Source organism: Strix aluco, chromosome 12 (genome assembly GCF_031877795.1).
Source record: "Strix aluco isolate bStrAlu1 chromosome 12, bStrAlu1.hap1, whole genome shotgun sequence".
Taxonomy (NCBI): Eukaryota; Metazoa; Chordata; class Aves; order Strigiformes; family Strigidae; genus Strix; species Strix aluco.
In genome coordinates this window covers 12,142,344-12,166,332 of record NC_133942.1, presented here as the reverse complement: position 1 = coordinate 12,166,332, position 23,989 = coordinate 12,142,344, and the positions used below count along the sequence as shown (strand labels likewise).

The 23,989-nt window shown below is 58.0% G+C and overlaps 1 protein-coding gene across 1 annotated transcript in view; it reads right to left on the bottom strand.

The window, feature by feature from the left end:
* Positions 1–22,705, bottom strand: part of TLE3 (TLE family member 3, transcriptional corepressor) — a 28,290-nt gene extending 5,585 nt beyond the window's left edge. Inside the window, 15 exon segments of the mRNA XM_074838078.1 lie at positions 304–485; positions 770–902; positions 1,047–1,202; positions 1,395–1,445; positions 1,638–1,757; positions 4,029–4,045; positions 5,289–5,493; positions 11,730–11,804; positions 12,242–12,304; positions 20,470–20,514; positions 21,473–21,484; positions 21,486–21,537; positions 21,684–21,784; positions 21,862–21,995; positions 22,546–22,705. Of these exon segments, the coding sequence (XP_074694179.1) occupies positions 304–485; positions 770–902; positions 1,047–1,202; positions 1,395–1,445; positions 1,638–1,757; positions 4,029–4,045; positions 5,289–5,493; positions 11,730–11,804; positions 12,242–12,304; positions 20,470–20,514; positions 21,473–21,484; positions 21,486–21,537; positions 21,684–21,784; positions 21,862–21,885 (1,236 nt within the window). The 5' untranslated portion in view covers positions 21,886–21,995; positions 22,546–22,705.
* Positions 22,706–23,989: the final 1,284 nt, after the last annotated feature.

Here is a 23,989-nt window from a genome sequence, read left to right as displayed (position 1 = left end):
TTGACCGTGCTTTGCTTTAAATCAAGTGTTTAGCGAGAGTAATAGGAAGGGGGCTGTGTAGTGGGTACTTTCCATGCACTGGGGGGGGAAGATAAACCCCAATGAACACGCGCATCACCCCACGGGGAGGCATCCCCACGCCCAGCACCCTTTGACAGCGGCCGATTCAAAACGCAGCCGGCGAGGAGCCCCAGTTTCACAGCTGTGAACCCCCCCTTCCCCTGCACCCCCCTCAGACCCTCCCCACACCCACCGGGAGCGAGAAAAGGAGCTAAAAGTGCTACGTACAGCTCCAAAGCTCACCATTGGCGACCGGCCATAGGCGGCGGCGGCGGCGGCAGCGGCGCTCATCTGCGGGGGGATGTTGTGCAGCCCCGCGTAGGCGCCAGGGCTGGTGAGCGAGCCGTTCATCTCGTGGTGCCCCATCATGGCGAAGGGAGCCGCGTAGGAACCCGCGATGGAGATGGGCGTCCGCAGGGCCGAGGCTGCGCCAGGGTTGGGGACACACTCAGGTAACGGAGCCTGCCAGCAGCCAAACCCCCCCCACTCCCCCCCGCGAGCCCCAGAGGGGAAGACACAATGGCTGGAGCTCCCTCGTCACCCCGTCTCTGACCCGGCGGCCACCCGAGCTGCTGGCACCCCCATCCCGACCTGGATTAGGTCCCTGATAGACTTGAACCCCTGCTCAACAAAGCCCAAGGGAGGGCACGGGGGAAGCTGTGCTGGGGACAGTAGCAGGGAGGTGGCATGGGGGAGGACCAGTACCCACCCAGGGGGTCCATCCCGGTTGGTTTGCCGGGCATCGGCCGCAGCCCCGGGGTGCTGCTCGTCCCTGGGGTGGGAGCGTCGTTCCTCGGCGTCGGAGTGTTCGACTTGAGCCCAGGCGTCGACGATTTGTCGTTCTGGATGGAGAAGGGATGAAAAACAGAAAGGATGAGGCTCAACTGCCGGTACCCGCAGCCCCTGCTCAGCCAACCCCCAGCCCCAGCAAGCACCCGTGGCTGGCGGGGCCTGACCCGCCGCCCCCGGCAGAGCGAAGGACATACGTGGCCCAGGTCTTTAGTCTTGGAGGAGGGAGTGCTGCTGGAGGAGGCAACCGAGGCCGGGCTGTTTGGCGCATCCCCCTTCTTCAGCCCACGGGCTTTGTCTATGCCGTTCTCCGGGGGGGAGTGGGCTGGGCTGACCCGGGGGGTGGCAGGGTCCTGCGAGACAGGAGAAAGCATTGGCACCCCCAGCACCGGGGAGGGCTCCCTCCACCTTCTTTTTCAGGCAGAAATTGGGTCAGTGGGGGGGGGGGGGGGGGGGGGCCCTTAAGACATCGCCCCCCACCCCCCCAAACCCCCACTGTGCCACGGGGAGAGGAGCAGAGCTGCCAAAAGGCCCCCAGGACTCACCTCATTGGAGACATCCACCACCAGGTCATCGCTCTTGTCACCATCGCTGTCCTGAAACACAAAGCGAGTTACGTCCCGCTGAGACGACAGATCCCACGGGGAGCCAAACCCCCCACCCCCAGGCAGCAAGACACAGGTCACCCACAGCACGTTTGGAAAAGTATTACCCAAATCCCTCTTTCTCCCACCCAAAGTTGTGTCCGGCGCCCCCGGATGCGGGCGCAGAGCGTTCCTGTCACTCACATATCGGCTCATGCTGTCCTTCTCCTCCGCTTTCCGCTTCTTGGAGTCGATGCTGTAGTCCGTGGAGCTCCGGTGCTTCTCGCTGGCTCTCAGGCTCTCCGAGGGCGAAACAGAGTTATTCTGTGATAACGGAAGACACTTTTAAGTTGGAAACAGGACTCCACAACCAGCGGCTTAGAAGGTGCCGCACACCAAGCCCGAAACCCAGACCTGCCCCTTACGACAAAACCCCAACGGTGGGGTGAGACCGGGGAGCAGGGGACAGGGTCCAGCCTGGGCACCATGGCACCGGGCATCACCCTGAGCCCCGGGGACGCTGCTCTATCCCAGCGAGGCTGCTTGCAGGCACCTGAGCCTATTTACTGCAAAAGCACAGCAGAAAAAAATTTAAGGGAGGAGCTGATTGTTGTTGAAAAACCCTGGAAGGAATCTGCGTGCAGTTCCAGCAGCTCCCAGCAGCTGCTGGGATCCACTAGTGGCTACTGGTGAATGCAGAGTGGGGGAAAGCTGTGCTGACCTAAACCAGCCCTGCCACCATCGTTCTCTGTCCCCCACGGGGAACAGCAGAGCTTTGCCCCAGCCCTGGGCAGGGCTTTGCACAAGGGCTGGCACCCACGAGAGCCCACAGGTGCTTCCTCGGGCACCAGCAGGGCTGGGAGGCGCCTCAACCCTGGCGTTCATTTGGGGAGCAAAGCACCCGCTTCATCCCAGCCCCGGCCAAGCTGCTCCAGCAGCCGAGCTCTGCTGAGCCAAACGGCATCCAAAAACCATTTGGGAAAAAAAAAAATTCTCGTCACCGGGAGGGACAGAGCCCAGCGCCCTGCAGCGCAGCTCTGCTTGGGGGGGGGGGGGGGGGGGGGGCGGGGCTGGCTGCACCCAGGAGATGCTGGCGTTCCCAGGAAAGCCCCTCGCACGCTGGGATGGCGCCGGGAGCGAAAATGGCAGCACCAAACCACCTCGAGAGCGCCGGAAAAAGCCCAGCCCCGCATCGCCCTGCGGCACAGCCCCAGCCCCGCGCCACAGCCCCAGCCCCGCGCAGACACCCTTCAATTACTTTCTTGGAGTGGCAGGAGAAATTACCATCGTTTCATGTCTCGGAGCAGAGCCTGCCGCCCCTGCTAAGCAGAAATGTTCCTAAGCTCCTCTGCCTGCCTTTCTTTCCCAGCTGAAAGGGAGAACTAAAGCAGTTCATGTTTCTCCTCGGTACCCAATAAGCAGCTTTGGATAACACCGGGGTCTTTCTTCTCAGGCAGTCATGCTGAAAAACCTCGCAGCTACCAGAGAATCATGTCAAGCATTTAGAGGCATCGATCCATTCAGCCCGCCGCTGGCCCGCCGCCAAGAAACTAAATATTTTTTATTGCGCAGGCAAGGCTAGGAAAATATGAATGACTAACTCTGATTATCGTGCGCATTAAACCTCCACGGGGAATACCCTGTATTTTATTTTATAGATCGGGAACCTTCCCATCTCTGACAGCCCCCTCCCCGCTGGAGGAGGAGGTTAATGATGCCCAATTCCCCTCTCCCCCCTTAAATGGCACTTTTCTTCCCATCCGCCCCCAGCTCTCAAAAGGCCCATTTGTGGGCTCGGGGATGGCAGGAAATCGCTGCAAAGCCGCAGCTCAGCCGGGCTTTGTCCTGCCAGTTTTACCCCGAGACGGCGGCATTGTGTGCCCCAGGGGCGGGGGGCATGGGCTGAGCCCCCCCAAGAGGGAGGGCAGCCCCCCACCAGGCTCCTACCAGCCTCTACCCACCAAAAAATACATTCACCGCCCCCTCTGTCCCCACTCAGGCGCTGCCCCCAGCCAAAACAAGAACCAAACTGCTGCTATTAACACCGAGATGTCAGGGACACAAATAAAAAGCAGCCGAGCTGGAGGTGACGGTTGCCCTCCACCACGGTTATTTAGCTGGTTAGTTAACTGCTTGACCTTCCAAGTCCTACTTAACGCAGCGTAATAGCCAAAACCCATCCCGACAGATTAGATGACCCAAGATAATAGAAGAGTGATCAGGAATAAAATAGCTTTCCTAATCGCTGAAGGATTTTTAGCCGCGCAGACTTGACTGCGCTCATTCACAGGGCTTAGTCAATTGAAACCAAATCTCGAAGCTCTGCGGCAATCAGAAAGATTTAAACCAAATCTCATAACCGGCCCGGAGGAGGCGGCTCCGCTCGCCCCAGCACAGCCGACAGCCTAGCAGCTCTTCCAGCCAGGGTGGAGGGTTTTCTTTTTTTTTTTTTTTGCTCTTTTTTTCATTAAAGAGGACCTGTGCAAAAGGCACCCCTGGAGCTCACACCCACACGCCTATTTTTTAAAACAATAGATGAAACAAAAACATGCAGCCACCAGAAACGGAGTAAAAAAGGAGGTTAATGGGACTTACTGCACTTGAGTCTCGCTCTTTTAGAAGAAGCCGGTGTCAGAAGCGAGGTCACAGCCAAAAAAAAAGAGAAGACAGAAAAATAAAGCAAGTTAGAATAAGTCTTAAAACAGAAAACTAAACCTAGAAGCTCCTCCTTGCACTATCTCCTGCCTTAACTCAAAACCTATCTGGGCTCTCTTTAGCTCTGCTTTAAAATTCCCATCCCCTGCCCATCCGGCTCCCCCTGCCTCCTGCCCCTTTCTTTTTGTCGATGTGATTTAGTTGGCAAAACACACGGAGGAAAGGGGAAATGCAGAAGAACAGCATCAGCCTAAGGTGCTGGCACCCGAAGTCACAAACCCAGAAGGTCCCGACCGCCCGTCTCCGCAGCCACAGCAGCGCGATGTGGTTTAGCCATTCATTTGCACACAAACAGCCCCGTTTTCCCTGGGATCTCCTGGCAATTTGAATCCGTGCAGAAAAATGAACTGGGTAATTGCTACCAACAGTTTTTTCTCACTGGCTTTCATGGGGAGGAAAAACTACCCCAAACCCACCAGAAGAGCCCAAACAGCTTCATGAGGCTGTTGGGTGACCTGCAAACGGGTGTAGCAAGGGGCAAGATCTCAGCTCTTCGTGTGTTAGTGGGCAGGGGGATTTGCAAGGAAAATCTTCAACTCTGCTGGCTTGCAACCGAACTCATGCATCGTTTTATCTTCTAAAAAGATTGTCTTATTGCAAATAATAAGAAAAACCAGCACGTTTGCTTGTCAAGAACGCTGGTTACCAGACTGTTGAAAGCCTCTGACAGTGAAAGGAGGATGAGGAGGAGGAGGAGGGAAGGCTGCTTTGCCACTAAGGCACGGCTGAACAGGGACGCAGGATTTGCAGCCGGACTCCACCAAAGCCTGCAAGGACCCAAACCCGCGCGCGAACGCGAGGGGCGCATGAGCAACACAACCCGACAGAGGCCAACCCGCTGCTGCCACTTCTCGGGGCAATTTGCATTCCCTGCCCTAAAGGGGCCAAGAAAGGAGCAAACTGACCTCAGCGAACCAGCAAAGGGGGGAAAGTTTTGGGATAGCCTGGAAGCTGCCGCGGGGAATATCCCATGACAGCGGCAGCACTACCCACGGCCACCGAGGCTTGAGCATCATTTCGGGAAAGCTGCACCCCGCAAAGCACAAGCCCACCCCTGAAGGCTGCTCCACACCGAGGGACGGGGGGACGCAGCGACGAGCAGTCCCCAGGGACGGCATCAACCCGGCCGCTCGCTCTCACCTCTGTGGTCCAGGTCGTGATGGTTTTTTTCATCCTTGACGGCGAGGTGTGCCTGGCTGCCCAGGGCGCCGAGAGCCAGCAGCCCCGAGCTGCTGCCGGTGACCGGCGGGATGCCCGGCGGCTGGAGGCCCGAGGGGTGCGGTGGCAGCTGAACTGGGGGCCCGTGAGCGGCGTGGGAGAGGTGCTGGGCCTGGAGCTGCTGCTGCTGCAATAAAACCACCAGTGAGCCGGGGAGGGGGGGCAGCAGGACTGGGGCAGGGGGGTGGGTGGGTTACGAGGCATCAAGCAGTGGTGTGGCGGGAAGGGACGTGCCTGGCGTCACGCCAGGAGGGCGGCGAGGTGATGCCCTGGGGAGCTGCCCCCCACATGGCTGCCTGGAAGGAGAAGCCCCGTTAGCAGGAGGGATGGGGGGTGCCCCGTGCACAGCCCCAGGGCAGCCGAGCCCGTGTGTGGCCCATGCGCCCCAGGACAGACCACGGGAATCATCCTTAATTCAAGGTAATTCACATCATCACTGCAGATGTGGCTAGTTTTGCTTTTCAGTAGGTATAAGCAAAAAAAATAAAGACAGAAATACCGCCCAGGATGCAGAAAGTGGCTCTGGCTAGTGCCAGCTGCTAAACCAGATCGGAGAGAGAAAATCTGAGCATCCAGGATCCTCCCAGAACACCTCAGAAAACAGCAGTTTTGCTCATTTGGTCAGGACCAGCTTTAAGGCGCTTGATGGTAAGAAAACTCCCCACGCTGCTCCCGGCCCCCCCCCCCCGTCATTGACTGGACATCCCCTGCCCTGGGATGGGGCTGGTCAAACCGCGGGTACGCCCTCTCCCTGTGTTGCACAAGGCCAGGGAACCCCCCGCACAGCCCGGCCAGGAGGGTGCAGGGACGCCCGGCTGCTCCCCACCTCCCCAGGGCTCTGGGGAGCAGAGAGCCCCGGCCGTGGGAATTGCCTGATCAGTTTTAGCTGCAAAAAGCTGAACTACAGCTTTGGGGAGAGGAAGGGAACAACTGAATACACACCCGCATCTCTATTTCAAACACAAACTTTAAGAAAACAAGCTGAAATTGGAGTTGCTACAGGTCAAGGGGTGTTGACCGACCCCACTCTGCAGGGGTGTCGCTTCTGAGAGCCCCAGGCCACCACTCCTGTGGCTCCTCCCACCCATGGGCAGCAGCAGCCCAGCCCGGAGGGTCTCAGACTGGGTGTTCGTGTTTCCAACCCTCCTGCCTGCACCCACAGCCACCTCGAGCAGTGCCCAATTAGCCACCAGTGAAAGCCCCATCTGGGCAACTGACCTCTGGCAGGAACGACAGGCTGGGGGGGGCACCCGAGCTGCAGCAGAGCACCCCCACCACCAGCTTGGAGCAGGTTTTCTCCCTCCCCAGTGCTGCCAAGCACAGCAGAACGTGGCACGGGGCACCCCGAGGGGCACAAATGGAAAGCAGGCCAGGGCTGTCCCAGCAAGGTGCAGGAGGAGCTCGGTCCCAGCCCTGCACCATCACAGGACGGCTTGATGCACAGCAGCAGGAAAGCACCAAAATTACCCTCCCCAGGTACTTTTCCATCCTATTTCCATCATGGCAAGCTCCAGCACATCTCCCCAGTGCTGCAAGGGGGTGCACCCAGGTGTCCCCAAACCAGCTCATGCTCTGTAGCAGTGGGGTGACACCCCAGTACAGCTCAACAAGGGGTGTGTGATGCCCCAGTACAGCCCAACGGGGCAGCACCAGTCACCGTGATGGCCCCACAGCTCCCAAAAGACACCAGGAGAGCAGAAGTGGTTTTAATCTGAGGGGTCCTGCCCTCTGCTTCACACAGGGCACAGCTCGACCCCATCATGCAGGGGAGGGGCACTCAAAAAGCCTTCTTCCTACCCTCAAGCCAGGCTGCAGCCCCCCTGTACCCATGGGGTGCATATCGACCCCCCGCCAGGCCCTGTGCACCCCACAAACAACCCCCAGCCCAGCTGCAGGAGCCAGGATGCAGCTTTTCGGAAAAACCCCCGCACCGAGGTCTTCAGGGGAAACACATGTTCCACCCACCCCCCAACCAAGGGCCCTATTTTAGGGGGTAACAGGAAGGGGGTGACTTGCTGTCACATGCTGCTGGGCACAGGGGGACAAGAGCAGCTTCTGGGTGCCCGGGGCAGAGCTGGGTGCAGGGCAAGGGGGTGGGCGACCCACACCTGCCAGGCGCTGGTTTCTAAGCCTGGTGCGAGGGGAGAGGGAAATCCCCGCCCAGGATACAAGCCAGGCTCAGATCTGCGAGGCAGTAGCTGCAGTTTCAGGCGGAGGAGATGCATTATCTTAAAACACAGCTTCTTCCGGGCAGCGCAGAGGTCTCAGCTGTGGCAGAAGCCGAATCAAGTAGGCAATTAGGCCTCTGCAGTGCTGTTATAGGAAAAGCATAAATCATTGTGCCCTCAAAAGCAGGAGCTTCTTGGCTTCTGCCGGGCTGCTCCATCCGCAGGGCAGGGGAGGGGAAGCATCCTCAGGACCATCTGGGGAGGTGTCCTCAAACCGGTGCGTGCAAGGCAGCAGTACAAGGAGAGAGCTTGCTGGCAGGGCAAGGGGATCACGATGAGGGGGGGTCCCCCAGTTCCAGGGGCTCTGCCGGATGGTGTCAGCCCCATGCTGGTGTGTCCCTTGGCAGTGGGGAGCACAGCCCCTGCCTCCTCGCCACACACCGAGATCAATCCCTCCAACACCAACACACGAGGAAGAGCCTTGGCTCTTGCTGAAAGCAATGAGGCTCTTCACAGTCCCAATCACACATGATTTCCACCCATTTAAGCGAGAGGCAGAGCTGGCCATTGTATCAGAGCATCACCCTGGAGAACAGCCCCCGATGGTTTTCCAGCAGGATATGCTCCTCCCCTACAAGCTTTCCTGCAGTGCCCATCACCGTGGGGCTGGGACACAGAGATCCAATGCTTTATCCTCAGCAACCTCCAACTTCCACGGTGGGCAGAAATACCTGCACTGCACAACACCCCTCCCGGGAACTTTCCATCCCCTGCAGCAGCAGGAGCCCCAGAGAAGGGGGGAGCTCAGTCTCATGGGCACCCTGAGTCCAGGCCGGCGACGTTGCTGGGGGTCACAGCCTTGGCACGGCCCCAGGAGACAACGCAGCTCCACCACGAGCAAGAGCAGCAGCACCCAGCTGGGGCATGGACGGCAGGAAGAATCACCACCCCGTGCTGAGCAGAAAACTGCTGGTGTCTTCCTCTTTTTTTTTTTTTTTTAAGTTGCCACCAAATACATCCCATCCAACGGCTCGGTGAGCTGAGGGCGGACTGGCCCCACAGGGTCTGAGCCCCCTTGCAGCAGCCCCACTCCAGCACAGGGGTTGAAAATGAATATCAAGACAAAACATCCTGCTGTGGCCCAAGATAACATTTTAAGGTGGTCTTCTCCTCTTTGGCAGGCAGGAACCGGTGGGCAGAATCCATCTGGAAAGCTCCTGCCAGGCAGCTCCGCTTGGAAGCCTCATACCTCCACCCGGTGTCAGGGCTGGGCTGCCCGCAGCTCGGTGAAGGGGGTGAAGATCACACCTGGGGGCTGCAGACCTCCATTCCGTGGCGAGATGACGACGAGCCAATGAGCCCAGCGTAGGTCCCTGCTGCGGGCTGGAGCGCCCACGGTGTCGGTGCTTTCCCCAGGCTCTGCCCACAGCTCCCCACGGCCACCTCCGCTGCGTCCAGGCACGGTGGATGCGCCTCCCTCCTGCGCAGGAATCGTGGCCTGGAGGCTCCACAGAGGGGGATAAAACCCGCCTGGGTGCAGGGGGATGCAGCGGAGCTCAGCAATGCCACTCGCTCAGTGTCTTCTCTGCTGGAAAAGCCACCTTTCCTCCCCTGCCCCTTACTCCTTTCCCTGAGAAAGGTGGTTTTTCAAAAACACAGCCCGTGGAGGCTTGTTGCAAACAACCTGGGAGAGGGCAGGCTGCAGGAGCTCTTTGGCCAGCTTCGCCACCCAAAAAAAAGACCCCCCTGCAGCTGCAGCCCCGGGTGGGTGCCCCACGGCTCAGCCCACAGCAGGGACAAGACAGGGATCAGGGTCCTGCTCATGGGACGGTGCATGCAAAGACACGGGGCAGCCTGCCAGGGCCCTTCCCAACACCTTCCCAAGCTCAGACCCATTGGGGAAGCCACACTGGGGCTTCTCAGCTGCTGGCAGGACGCCAAACTGGCCGGGCTTGCCCACAGAGCCCAGGACCACAGCCTGCAGCAAGGGGGTAAGGCAAAGGTGCTGCAAACCCAGCCCCAGGTGACAGCAGGGACACCAGCGTTGCCCAGGCAGGGCCGGGCGCAAGGAGCCGGTTGGGGACGTGCAGGCAGGGAGATGTTTTCCTTCTGGGGTCCCTCGGCACGTGCCAGACAAATATGGCTGAGATATGAAGGAGGTTATAATTTATGAGAAAGGCTGGCAAGGAATATCTCGTATGTAGAGTGTTTTTAATTGGATTATGTACATCATGCTTCATGCCTTTGTTAACCGATTTAATGGTTCACCACTTAAGTTCACCACTTGCGTTAAATTTAGTAAAGTAGTCTAATCATTTCCAGAGCTATAACCAAATCAAGGGCTCAATTTCACAGAAGCCTGAAGCAGAGGAACTGTGAGACAATGGCCTAGATGCATAAAATTAACAGTTCTTGACCTCAAAAGGGGCAAAAAAAGAAAGGTTTTAATGATTTGGTGTGGTTTTTGTGCGTGTCGATTTTGTTTGCAGCACCTGCACCAAGATGCTGGGGCAGGTTATAAATAGAGTCGCCTTCCCTTGCTGCAAGGCACGGCAGGGCACAGCGGAGCCACACGTCCCCCCGTGTCAGTGGCCTGTCCCCACGGGACATGGGGGGCAGGGGGGGGTGTCCGTGCATGCCCCAGCACACTGCCCTCTTCCACTCGAGAGGAGCAAACACGCACCAGCCATCTGCCCCACATGAGCAACCCTACAATAACAAACCCCCGCACGAGCACAACGGGGAGAAATTGTTTGCTGGAAAAAAAAAAAAATTAAAAAAAAACCAAAACCCTTTCGGTTTTGTGTCTCAGGGGGCGCAGGTGCAGCAGCCACCGAGCAGCTCAGATCCACCACCCGAAACAGCTCAGGGACAAGCTCTGCCCTCCTCTCGGGGCCACCCAAGCCATGGAGTCACTGGCCACCCCCGTGCCCACAGCCACCCCGGGTCCCTCCCTCGCCAGGCAGGAGGAGACGCTGCCCAGAACTCCTGCCTCCTCCAAGTTCATCAGGCAAAGCGATTAAATGCCTGGCTGCTTAATGACGGGATGACACTCGCTCTGATCCGAGGAAGCAATTACCTTGAAAATGGGGGTCACGGGCCCCGCTCATTTACCTTAATTGAATTCCAATATCTGCCTCTAGCTGCCTGGGCTCCTGGCTGCGACTTAAAGCATCTCATCAAAGCCCAGCACCTCCCTCCATCGCTGTCTCTAGCAGTTCACCTCCCAGCCCGCTGGGAAGGTGCAGGCAGCAGCGGGCAGGAGGCCAGGCAGCTGCCTGCCACCCCAGCACAGACACCCTGCCATGCCCAAACCGCTTCCCAAGTGCCACTGCCACACATCCCCCCCACGGGGAGGGACCCGGCTGCAGCCCAGGCTTCCCTCGGGCCCAAGGGCACGTTTCTACACTTAGTGCTACCCATCAAAACAGGAAAATGTAGATAAAAACCAAGTTAAATGCAGAGAATCACAAAGATCCTTGTAGCTTAAGAATGAAGTGTAAATAGTTACTCACACACACACACAAAAAAAAATTAAAAATCAGTACTTTCTGGGAAACACCAAAACCCAGAGGAGCCCTGGAGCCACCCCCCCAGGATGCTGGTTGGGGACACTGATGTCCCAGGGTTAAGGCAGCTCCAGAGAGCAGGTTTGCTGCAGGACTGAGACCATTACACATCAATTAAAGAGACAATAAAAAAAAACCTGTTAGTCTTAAAAAAACTGCCCGAGATCTGCGAGAGAAAGAGAGAGCCCAGTAAGACAGGAGCGGGTAAGTCAATGCATGGAACAACAACTCCGTCAAGTTTACAGCACATTTCACATCAACAGCACACGCAGAGACATGCCTGGGCTCAGGGGGCTCCAGGAGGGCTGCCAGGCACCTGGCCCCGCGCCCCAAACGCTCCCCACTCTCATGGGGAACATCAACTTTGGCTGGCGGAGGCCCCCGGCGCTGTATTAGTGCCCGGGGAGGGGGACTGGGCTGCCCAAGAGGTGGCTGCCACCCTCCGTCTCACTCAATGCTGGATTGAGGGAGTTTTGGTGGTTTGGGGGGGCTGCGGGATGGTCGGGGTGCTGCGAGGTGCCCTTCTTGAACCCCGCCTGAGCGCAGGATTGCCTCTGGTTATGGTAAATGATAGGAATAAAAGGGGTAATACACACGGTGAGAGGCAGATTGGGAAGTCCACGTACCCCGATGATAGCATTCAACTCCGTCATTGTCACTTGCTTGGCACGCTCAACAGCCTGTGCGACTTGCTGTTGGTGCTGTGGGGACAGAGGTGCGTGGCCAGGTCAGAGCCAGGCACGGGGGCACTGAGCCGAGGCATCACCACCCCTCCCAGAGCTGGTCACCCCCTTTTTTTGGTCTATATTTTGCTGACCGCAGGGGGCAGGGGGAGCCGGAGCAGCCCCTCGCAGCCTTTTTTGCTCTACAGGCTTGGCGCAGACCCCCATAGCCCAGCAAAGCCCCTCGCGGGGTCCGGCTCTCCCCTACCCCGAGGGTTTTCCAACGTGCATGTGGGATCTGAGCCGTGTCTCATGGGACACCCCAGAGCAGCCCCACACACCCAAAACATGGGTTTGGTGGGAGCAGGTTCGTGCCCCCTCGTGGGACCACCCCCCCCGCCACGAGGGGCACAGTGCTGGGGAAACCCCCCCACGAGGAGCAGCATCGCACACCTGGGGTGTGAAAACATCCTTACCTCTTGTGACAGAAAAGGCATTATCTGGGCTAAAATCGTATTCAGTCTTTTAGCAATTTCTGTCTGAAAAAAAAGGAAGAAGAAAAAGCAAGTCAGTACCAAGCAACCTCCCACGGACTGCACGAGGCTTCCCGGCAGCAGCGCCGTGCGTCCCCTCCCTGTCCCCTCTCATGCAACCCCCCCTCCCCATCCCCTCGCGGCCACACAAGAGGAAGCAGTGACTCCCCAAAGAGGCAACAAAAGTGCCTTTGTGCACACTCGGTGCTCGCCAGCGCAGGGCCACAGCCCCGCTCCCCTCCCCATGGTGGGACCGAGTGTCACCGAGCAGCCGCAGCAGCTTCGCTCCAGCCTGGGCTTCTCTGGCTTCGGGAGAACGTGGCCGGGCACTGGTTCTGCTCCCCATCCTCAGCCCCGCTCCCCATCCCCGGAGCAGCTGCTGCTCCCCCAAGAGCTGGGGATCACGCACGATCCAGTCTGCATGTCCAGCCGGGACCACGCGGCAGGCACAGCCCCTCGCCGGCGCTTCCCCGCCCCGGTGCTTCTTTGTGGGCGTCGAGTTCCTCCCGCAGAAGCCTCGGCAAACACACCCCACCTCGTGCAGCAAGCACGCAGTCAGCAGCGAGGGCTGGGGGGTCCTTGCTCTCATCTCAGCACCATCAAGGTCTTTCCCCACCCCAAACCAAAGCCGCTGGGGTTCCTTTCACCGTCCTCAGACCACGCTCCAGAAATTTAACCCGCAACCGTTTACACCCATCAGCTCAACCACGTTATTTGGGAGTTTAACAACCACCCTATGCTGCCAAACTATGGTTTCTGCAACGTCTCCATTAACTGGGAATAACATTTTCCTCGAGTGATAACCCCAGCGCGTGTTTGGGGCAGCCCGGTGCCAGGAGGTGCCACACACCCCTGGATGCTCCCGCTGGGCGCACGGAGCTGCCCTGGATTGCTGCTGCCCGGCCCCCAAGAGTTAACGGCGGCTGCTCCGCCGGCCGAGGCAGCTGTTAAAACAGCTTTTGGTCCAACTCAAACACGGCCTGAGCAGCCGCGAGGATTCAGCGCCGCAACAATGGCCAGAGCCGAGCCCTGGCACAGAATCAAACGCCCAGAAATTCCTTCCGACAGCCCCGAGCAGCTCATTATCAATAACACAAGTGATTAAGCGGGTCTCACTCCAGCCTCCCCGTCGGTGAGGTGCCTCCTCCCAGGACAGCCAGTGGCTGCCCCCCACTCCGAGACCCCCATGTGCTCCCCAAATCGCCACCTCCACCCCCAGCACCCCAAGGCTTTGCTCTCCTGATCCCCACTGCTCGGCCCCAAGGCCTCCCTGGGATGTGTCCTGCAGCAGCTCTGCTCTTTAATCCCAGCCCCAGTGGGGTGCCAACCCAGAGAGGGGCTCTCAGCTCCACCTGCTCTCAAACACTGCAAGAAAAAAAATCCAAATACCATAGTTTGGAGGGGAAAAAAAAAAACACCAAGATACCCAACCCTTGCTTTGGGGTGTTGGGATACACCGACATCACAAGACTAACCCAACAAGCACAACCACCTCGATAAGCCCCAGCCTGGGCTCACCCCAACAGAGGAAACCAGCCTGCAGAGACCTCATGGCCACCCAAGCTCGGGGACCTGCTGCAAGGGGTCCCCACGAACCCCCCGCAGCACCTTCGCACGGGCGTTGCCGCTTTTGGCTTCAAAGCGCCGGGGATATTTCTGGCTGTCGTCTTTTCCGAAAGCGCCCCGGTGATCACGTTACACCTGATGCTTTTATTAGCCCTTCCCAAGGTTGGGGGAACATGCTGGTATGCTGTGCCAGGGCAGAGGCAGCTGGAAGTGACGAGGGTTTGGACTAGGTACCTTGGCTACAGCTACACGAGTGTGGTAGCCCCCAGGACTATCACGGACCCAAAAGCGAGGATGTAGGGCTCAGGCGGCTGCTGAAGGCGCAATACTCCCTGCCTTGAGGGGAGGGCTCTGGGTGCATCACCCCCCAATGGCTCCACACCCCCGAAACGGGGCTGCAAGCTAAAACTGCACAAACACAACGCAGCCACAGCGCCGTGTCCGAGGCAGCAGGAGCGGGGGCCAGCAGTGTGCGTGGCCACCAGCCACCCTGGCAAAGCCGTGTCACTTCAACGCGGCTGTAGAGCCACCGACAACCACCCCGGTGCTTGCAGCCCACACTGCTCAGCAATAGGTAAACCTCTTTAAAGGCCTTTTTGGCACCGACGCATCGATTAGATTATATATAAACTGCAGCTCCATTAAATATTTATCCCTTCAGATGAAGTCTATTGGATTCTGGATGCAACAAGCACTCGGCGCCTTACTCCTCCGGCACGGTCGCTTCTCCTGCGAGCTCTTGCTTGCCAGCCCCCAACAAATTCTAGAACAAATTCAATCCTTATTTGAGGTGAAAACAGCACGAGCAGTCCCTCCGGCTGCGTGTTGCAAAGGTCATTTAGGTGTATAGGAAAAAAAATGCAGCATCCAAACAAGCCGCCTCCGCAGAGGAGGGAGGGAAGGTGCTGGGTTTCCCCCAGGCACCATCGAGCAGTAACACGGTCCAGACAAACAAGACGCAGACGACCCATCGCCTCCACGTTTAAATCCAATTCTGCCCAAACTTCCAACACAGATTTGAAGAAAAACTTCGCGCTCTGCAAAAAGAGAGACTTCCCACGTGGGATTCAGCAAGCAAGAAGATATTAGATGGCCAAAATATTATGTTTACAACCATGAGGTTTCCTGTTAACATGAGATCCAATAATCTTTAAATATTTGTTCACTTTAACTTTACCCATTCCCCAGCATATTAAACTCTAGTTGTCCCCACTAAAAGTTTAATCGGGAGCGAAAGGGGATCCTCCGGCATGCCAGGAACAGGGGAGGGTTTCACGCCCGACACCTTCCCCATAACAGGGCTCATTCATCACCTTGCCCCAGCGCGGCGAAGCCCCCTGAGCCCCCCCGAGCTGCTCCTGCCAAGAAAAACCTCCATTCCCCCGCTGCGGGTTGCCATGGCAATCCCAGCCTCCGCATCCCCTCCCAACGCCCTGCATCTCCGCTGGACCACGGCGGACGTCCCTGAGATGGGGGCTGCGAATGAGGGGGGGGATAAAAGCCCAGGGGGGTGCACAGGGCAGCCCAGGAGGGGCACCCACCCGCATAGCCCAGCACCGGCACCCATGGGAGCATTCACCCGGGCAGCAGGATGCTGACGGCAGCTCCGTGCCGCTCATTAAAAAGGGCGAGGAGTCAGGAGAACCTCAAATCCTGACTAATCCCCACCACCACCACCACCCCCGGCCAGCAATCTGACCCGCTGCTGGACAAGAAACACTCCCGGGGTGGTTTCGTGAGCAGGGAAATCAGAGAAAACATTTGCAGTGGTTATAAATCAAGAGACAGACCCCTCGGCCACGGGCTGTGAGTCCTGTCACCCGCCCTTAAAATGGGCAGAGCTGCTCCCAGCACCCAAAGGGCACGAAGAGCCGCTGCTGGAGCCGCGTCAGGAACCAGGCAGGGGTGGCACGGTGTTAAATAGCTGTGGGGCCGGCTCCCCCTGGCAGCCCTGGCCCTCCATCCTCAAGTTTTTACACCTGGACATGGCAGAAGGAAGTTTAAAAATAACGCTGCCGGGTGCCAGTCGCAGGATACGCAGAGCAGAGCTGAAAGGAGCGACCTTAAAATAAAAATAAAAATCACCCGAAGGATGGGAGCTCAAGCAGAGCCCCAACCTTGAACCAGGGTAAGGGGGTGCAGGGGGGGGCTGCACCCTGGCACGAGTCCCTGCAGACGTTGCTCTGGGCAACCAAGATGCTCACTGTGCCAGAATGTATTAGCCCTGGTCTCAGCTGAGTGAGGAAAGGGGCTGACCCAGCCCCATCGCAGCACCCTGGGCTGATCCCAGCACCCCTGGGCAGGACCCCGCAACACAGGACTGGACCCAAACCACCCCCCCCTCGGGGTCCCAACACTCAAGAGCCTCTGGGGCTGGTGCTCAGCTGTGCTCTGGAGATGGAGATGCCTGCAGAAACCCCGAGCAGGATGGATCTGCCATGAACCCACGTGGTTTTGGGTCAAATCACACCAGCACAGGCCACCTCAGATGCAGTCTCAGAACAGATTTTGGGCCACGCCAGGCCAAACTCCAACCTGCCCTGGCTTATTGATTTAAACCATGGGCTGGAGGCCAGAGACAAGGGGCTGAACACCCAGCACCGCTCATTCAGCCCTTCCTCCTCTTGAAAACCACACCAAACCATTATAAAGACTTGCCCCACAAGCCTAAACCCCACAGCACTGGGGTTGGCAGGGCTGTCGAAGGCAAGGGACCATGGGACACAGGAACATGGCATCAGCATCACCCGAAGGCTCACATGAGACTCCTGGGGAGAAGCCCCCAGCTTCCTCCTCACCTCAAGACCACAGACCCCTCCACACACCAGTGACGACTCTGAGACAGGTCTGGACCACCACAACCCTCCTTCAGCCACCCCAGGTCTCCTGCGGTGCGGCGCACGTCCCCCCCCCCCGAAGCTCAGCCCTGGAAGAGGGTGGCAGGGGCGGTCGGAAAAAGGCAAGGAGTAAATCACACCACCCGTGAAGCACCAGAAGCATTTGTTGAAACCAGGATATTGTCTCTTTAAGCACATGAAAATAAGGCCCTTGAGCAGTGTGGTTCTCACTCCGGCGCACAATTATGGGTACTTTCAGCTGTCTACCACTATTTCAAGTGCTCTCTCCAACCAGGCTGTCAATGGCATGTTGAAAGCTATTTGTGGCTGCTATCGTTATTAGCAAAGTGGAGAGCTTCACTGATGAGAATTAAATTCAGGGAGGGGGTGTGGAGGGGCGGGCCACAACCCCTCATTACAGAATTACCACCGGTACTAGGGCTGCAGGGGTGGGCAGAACTCACTCGGGACCCCCAAAACCCACCAGCGACCCCCAGAACCCAGCCAGAACCCCCAGTGTCTCCTGCAAAGCCGAGGGGAGGGAGAGGTTAAGCTGGCTGACAGCTATTCCCTTCCACCTTAGGAGACCTGAGAGTATCACACTAACAAATTACTTGGCTTCTGAAGTATTTAGCAAATTATTACCTGGCACTCCTCGCTAACGAGCATGACAGAAAGTATATTGTGTTCTCAGAATATTCTAGGAAAAAAAAAAAAAGCATCCCTCTCTTCCCCTGGAAGTGTCAGGAGGGTTTAGGTTTGTTCCAAGCATTAAGTGTTTAAGCACAAAACCAAGAAGTGCTTATGTGGAGAGTTCTCAGCCATGAAAAAACAATCAGCACAGAGGTTCTCCCCTCTGCGGTGTCCCCTTTACCCACGCAAAATTAGTTTTTCTTTTGGAATCGTCATTCCCTCCGATTGCATTCGGCAATTATCTACAGAGATCTGAACAAAAACAATGTAAAAACAACAGGGGGACGAAAGTTCCTTTTGTAAAAATCAATTAGCCTTAAAAAAAAAGGGGGGGGGGGATTTTGCTCAGGTTTAAAAAGAAAACTCCCGACTGGCCTCAGGTTTAAGAAAGCTGAGCCGGGATAAGAGAGTGGCTCATTCAGCAGGAAGACTGATGTAAGGAGCAATTCACTGCGTTATATGCAACAATGTGGGTAGTCACTTCCTAAATATTTCCTTGCATATGGAGTTGTTTATGAAACTACATTTTTTTCTTAACAAGAAACAAAACGAGAAGAAAGGAAAAAAAACCCACACGCGGCCACATATGCACACACTTAATATTCAGCGTAGAAGAGATAATCTGTTATATAAGCCCACAGACAGACAATCCCCTTTTGCTTAAAGATGAAGTATCCATCAATGTTTGTCTCAAGCAGATGTAATCACAAGCAGTCAAGTCTGGAGGGCAGGACACTGCATGAATAATTCAAGCACTTCAGTCTACTTGATTGTGTGCAGATAAACACAAGTCAACCGCTAAACAGGTCAGCTGATAAAACTTGTTTGTTCAGGACTAGCCACCCTCAACCAGATGCAGGCAGGACCATGCTGCAATTAGCGCCCGGCTGCCTTTTGGGGGGATGCTGCAGCCCCAGAGAGGGGCAAACCCTCCACGGGCACCCAGCTCACCCATCCCTCCGCTCGCTCTCGCCCCATTTTCGCCTGGAAGCGCGCTGGGAGCAGCTCCGGCTGCTTTGTTTTCCTCCAGCACCATGCACATTGCTGTCAATTAAATAACAAGACAGCTTCACCTCCCCAAACTTCCCCCATCAGCCCAGCACTAGGCACGCAGCATATGTCACCAGGAACAACTAAAGCAGGCGGGGGATGCTGGGCGCAGGCTGGAATCATCCGGCGGAGATTGATCTGCCGAGTTGCAAGGCAGCGAAGCTCCCAGCACGGCACGCCGACCACGCGGGGCCTCCCCGGGCTGCCGACGCTGTGGCGGGGGAGCTGCCACCCTGCAAAATCCGGGTCCAGCCCCACGGAAAAACTGCCCCCGGGCGTTTTGAGGCTCCCCTCAGATACCCCCGGAAACCCCAGCAGAGGCTTCACCTCGCCAAACGCCACAGGGAGGCCACGCTGCACAGTCACACCGCGGGACGGGGCGAGCGGCGGAGAGCCCCAGCCACGCGTCGACGAAGCTGGAGCCCACGACGGGCTTTCACCCCCCAGCCCCGGCGCTCATCCCGCGGTGCAAAACCTCGCAGTTCGGGTTTGGGTTCCAACCACGGACCGTCGGAAAACAGCGACTGCTCCCAAAGCTTCCATCAAGAGGAAAAGCTCAACATCTTGCTGTATTGTTTCAGCATCTCCCAGCATTTGCGCAGAGCGAAGCGGTTCAACACCAAGCAACCGGGCAGTAAGAGGCATTCCCCCTCCCGAAAACAACCTGCGCTCGCATGGCTCCAGTCCCTCGAGTGTTTCCGAAGAGGCCGCGGGGTCCAGGTCCCTCCAGACGCAGGCAAAAGGGGGACAGGGTCCTTGCAGGAGGCCACCACAGGCCTCAGCAGAAATTCTGCATTCAGGGTCGTTTCTGAGCGCACCGAGGCAAACCATGCCCGAGGTTTCCGCCAGCCGTCGGCCAGCCCCGCGTACCCCTGCTTGCCCCAGGCATGGCGGACCCGGGCTCCCGCGCAGCCCCCCCAGGGCTCCCCGCAAGCAGCGCTGCCTCGCCAGGACGCTTTTGTCCAGGCAGAAGCAACGAAGAGAAAGAAGTTGGGATTATCTGCATGGCAGAAGATATTTTTAAAAAACTGAAGACTAAGCAGTAATTATTTTCGTTACCCTGTGACTACGTACCAGAAAGCTAAAGGGAAGTGTGTGCGAAGAAGAAGAGAGGCAGATTCACAGACCCGCCGCTTTGAATTTCATCAGTCAGCTAACGACACTTTCTTACTCAGGAGGGTGATGCTGCTATTAAGCAAAACCACTCTGGAGTTGAATGGGGCTGATTTGCGAATTGCAAAGTTGATGTCAACTTCTATCTGCCTTAAGTTCTTAATTAGAACTACTTCTAAAACCAGTAAGCAGCAGCAGCAGCACAAATAATCAGGTCTAATCTCAATAATAACTTTATTCCTTTAAGTTTTACCATCATGTGCCCAGCCTTTAGGCTCTTTAACTATAATCTTATCAAGGTAGCACACCACATTCTGCTACAGCCTTCTGTATTTTTCCTTCAGGCAAGTAACATATTAGAGGAGACCGAAAAAAAAAAGTACCAAACATTGCTTCATTTTCCAGATGCAAAGACAAATCCGTGACATTGAGCAACACACCATAAGATATCGGTATCCCTGAAGATAATTCCCTTCTAAGTCTCACGCTACAGCATGGCGAGTATCAGGGGTATGACCTTAGAAACAGTCATGTTGTACCAACAACAAAACCAGAGGAAAACGCAGGAGATAACAGTATTTTCCGAGCGTTGGGAACACGCTATTCCAGGTACCGACCTCCCAGCGTGGAAAACAAGGCTATTTTCACCTCTTCTCATAAACACTCTTTGCAAAATCTAAGTTTTCCCTGAATATAGGCAAAAAAAAAAAAAAAAAAAAAAACAACCACCAGGCTGCCATCAACCTGCAGTTGCCAGTGTAACTGCCAGGCCAGGAGATCTCAGCTGGAGTCACATCCCTGACTTCAGCACTTATTCCCCATTTAGCGCAATCAGGGCCTATGTGATCTCAGGTTGAGAAAAGGGCAACAGGAGATCAATCAATCACAATTTCCCCCCTTTAAATTACTCACCTGTTTGTGCATTTCAATATTCAAACCATACGACATTTCGTAGTACTGGGGAATAAAATAAATAAATAAATAAAGGAGCCAAGAAGAATCTGAATTAATTTAACATCAGGTATTTGCATAAGGTCATTACCAGAAAGCATCCCGATCAAAACTGCGCTTAAAGCACTGGTAGCCAAGGAAATTATACCTTAGAAAAGGCCGATGTTTATAGGGTTTAACTGGCATGCATTTAACAGGAGGACACTCCTTTTTACTCCTGTTTTCTCCTCCTAAGCTACTTAGAAAAACAAAGAGGCACAGAGCTGTGTGACAGGCGTCTGCACAGCCCTGGCAGAACAGGTACAGCCCGTAGTCTGGCCAAAAACCCAGTTTCTCACTGGCGGGGGGGGTGGATTTATTCCCCCCCACCCCTCCCTGGGTCCAGCACCGGTGCTGGGAACCCGGGGAGCACCCCAATCCCTTCCCCCCGCGTTGGGAAAGGGGGTGCTGGGTCCTGTTAAACGGATTAAAAACACAAACGAGCCCACTCTGGGGTCCCGCAAGGCAAATTTTGGAAGGAAAAAAAAAAAACAAAAAGAGGCTTCTGCAGCAACAAAAAAAGCCCATTTTCCTCGGGAAGGGATGCCCTGGGAAACCACTGGGGTGGGGGGCTCATCCCGCCTCGCCGAGCACCCTGGAGGCAGCAAGGGGGGCACCCCCCCACACACGCCCCCCCCCCCCCCCCCCCCCACCCCGAGCCTGGGGCTGCAGGCGCCGGCAGAAAGGGGGTTAACAGGAAACTTGTTATTGCGCTTCCAGCCGTCTGGGTCTGCGCTGCGCCCTGGCACCAGCGGCGGGCAGGGCGGGCAGGGCACCCCTCCCTGCCCACACCGCGGGCACGGCGGCGGGGTCCCTGGGCAGGCAGCTGCCCGTTTTTCCTTCCTCCCCCCCCCTCCAGCGCACGGCTGGGCTCCCAGCTAATGACATTTACAGCCTGATCCGAAATCTGATTAAAGTCTCTTACCATAACGTAATGGGCGCTGCATTTCGGTCTTCTCGTTCGCCAGTTTATCATACTCCACTTTCAGGCTGGGAAAGGGGAAAAAGGGGGTGGGGGGGGGCAGAGCAGAGGGGTGAGACCCCGCGGGCAGGGAAAGGGGGGGGAGCGGCGCTGCCCGCAGCCCGCGCCCGGTGTTCCCCCACCGTGTCCCGTCGTCCCCCCCCCCCGCGCTCACCTGTGGTACTGGGCTTGTAGAAACTGGAACTCGTCCTTGATCCGGTCGCAAGACTCGGCCACGGTAAATTTGAAGCCCGGTTGGCCCGGCTGGTGCGGAGCCTGCGGGGAAGAGGGGGCTCAGCACCGGCGGGGAGGGGGGAATCGGCGTGGGGGGGCTCGGGGATCCCGGGACTCACCGGGTGCCGGCCCTGGGGGTACATGGCAGGGTTGGGGCGCGGTCACTGGAGCCAGCCGCGCCGTGCCTCGCTACGGCGATCGCGACGTGCGCTGCTGCCCGCCGGCCACGGAGCGCGCCCGGAGAGACCGAGAACTGGAACAAAGAGACGGGAGGAAAGTCCGTGCGGGGGGCGGAGGAGGGAGGGAGGAGGGCGACGGAGGGGGGGGGGGGGGGGGGGGGGGGGGAGCGGGTCCGGCCAGCCCGCTCGCTGCGCACCCCCCCACCTCTTCAATACCACCACCACCCCCCCTCCTTCCGCGCAAAGCTCCGCACCGCCGGAGAGGCGCTACGCGCCCGCGGAGCCGAGCCCAGCCCGGCCGCAACCGCGCACCGCCGGGGCCAGGTGCTGAGCACCCCCCCACACACACACACACCACCAACCGCCTTGCTCCGCGGTCCTCCGCTTCCTTCCACCACCCCCCCACCCCCTCTCCTCCTCCTCCCCTTTTCCGGCACACGCTCACGGAAAAAAAAAAAAAAAGAAAAAAAAAAGAAAAATCACCCCCGAAAAAATAAAATTAAAAAAATAAATGAAAAAAAAGCAACAACAACAACAAAACCCAACCAAAACAGCCCCGGAGGAAGGAGGATCCCGCGGTATTCCTGCTGCGAGAGGAAGGGGGAAGCAAAGCCAGGAACTAACGCCGGAGCACGACGGCCATGGAGGAGAGGAGGAGGGGGGGAGGAGGCCGTACACATCCGACTTCCCGGGCGCCGCGGACATGCGAGGTGCGAGCGGTGCCTCCGCCGCGGCTCCCCCCGCCCGGGGGCGGCCGTTCAGCTCCGTCCAGCCGGTATCGCCGTAACTCCACAAGCCATGGGGGGGGGGGGGCACGGGACCCCGCGGCGGCGGGGGGTGTCCCGGGCGCGGAACCTGCGGGTCGGGGGGTGCGGAGCGGAGGAGCAGCAGCAGCAGCAGCAGCCACCCCCCCCCCCCCCGTGATGCCGCCGCGAGTGGGGCAGCGCCGGAGCACGCGGTCCGGTCCCCGCCGCCGGGAGCGCTCGGGAAAAACGGGGCGGCGGGGACGGGGAACAAAACCCGGGCGGCCTCTGCGGCGGCGGCCAATGGGGAAGCGCCGAACCCACGTGGGGGAGGGGGAAGGCGGGAGCTGATTGAGCGGCGGCCGGCGGTGACGTCACAATGCCAGCTTGTGGCGGGACGGCGGGGGCGCGCCCCGCCCACCCGCGAGCCCCGCCCGCCCGCGCGCCCCGCCCGCCCTCCCCTCACGCAGGCCACGCCCACTCGCCCCGCCGGGCCGCTCGGTTGCCCCCGCGGGCGGCCCGGAGCGGGGAGTCCCGGTACCTCCTGCAGCCGGGGGGGGCGAGGGGCTCTGAAACAAACAGAACCGCTTGGTGACGGAAAAAACGGTCGGTACGGCGAGGGGGGGGCGGCTTCCCGCCCTCCCTTCCCCGGCCTCGACCCCTTTGATGGGCCCGGCGGAGGCCGCGGCCCTGCCCGGGACTGGGGAGGGGGGACGGGGGGGGGGTGACACACACACCCCCCGCGCCCTCCCCGCCGCGCTCGGTGCGTGGGAAGGAGGTGTGAGGGGATATGGGGGGGGGGGTGGGGGTGGGGTGTGTGACCCCCCGGGTGGGCCCGGCCGCGGCTCCGCTGCACAAAATGGCTCCTTCCCCCCCAAAACGTCACACGGAGCCTCCCCACCCCACGTGGGCTCCCTCCCACAAACCCCGCCCACCCCGCCCCACCCCTTTCCGCCGCTCATCCCTTTGCACCAATCGCGAGCCAGCCGCGCCGCGCCGTTCTCTGGGCTGTCAATCAAACCCACGCGGGGCCGCCGCGCTGACAAACGCCGCTGCTGTTGAACCCCCCCCCCCTCCTTTTCCACCCCCCCCCCCCTTTTCCACCCCCCCCCCGGCATGGCGGCTTAATTAGCTCGCAATGGCTTTTCCTCCCAGCTCAAACAATCTGTCACTGCCGCGCGGCGGAGGCAGCCATGCATAAAAAAGTAAGCAGAGGCTAAATATCAATTTGATTTTGGGTATCAAAGGAATATTTTAGGGTTTCTCCCCCCCTACTCGTGAAACGCGGCCGTTAAATAATAAAAAAAGGGAGGGGGGGTGGAAAA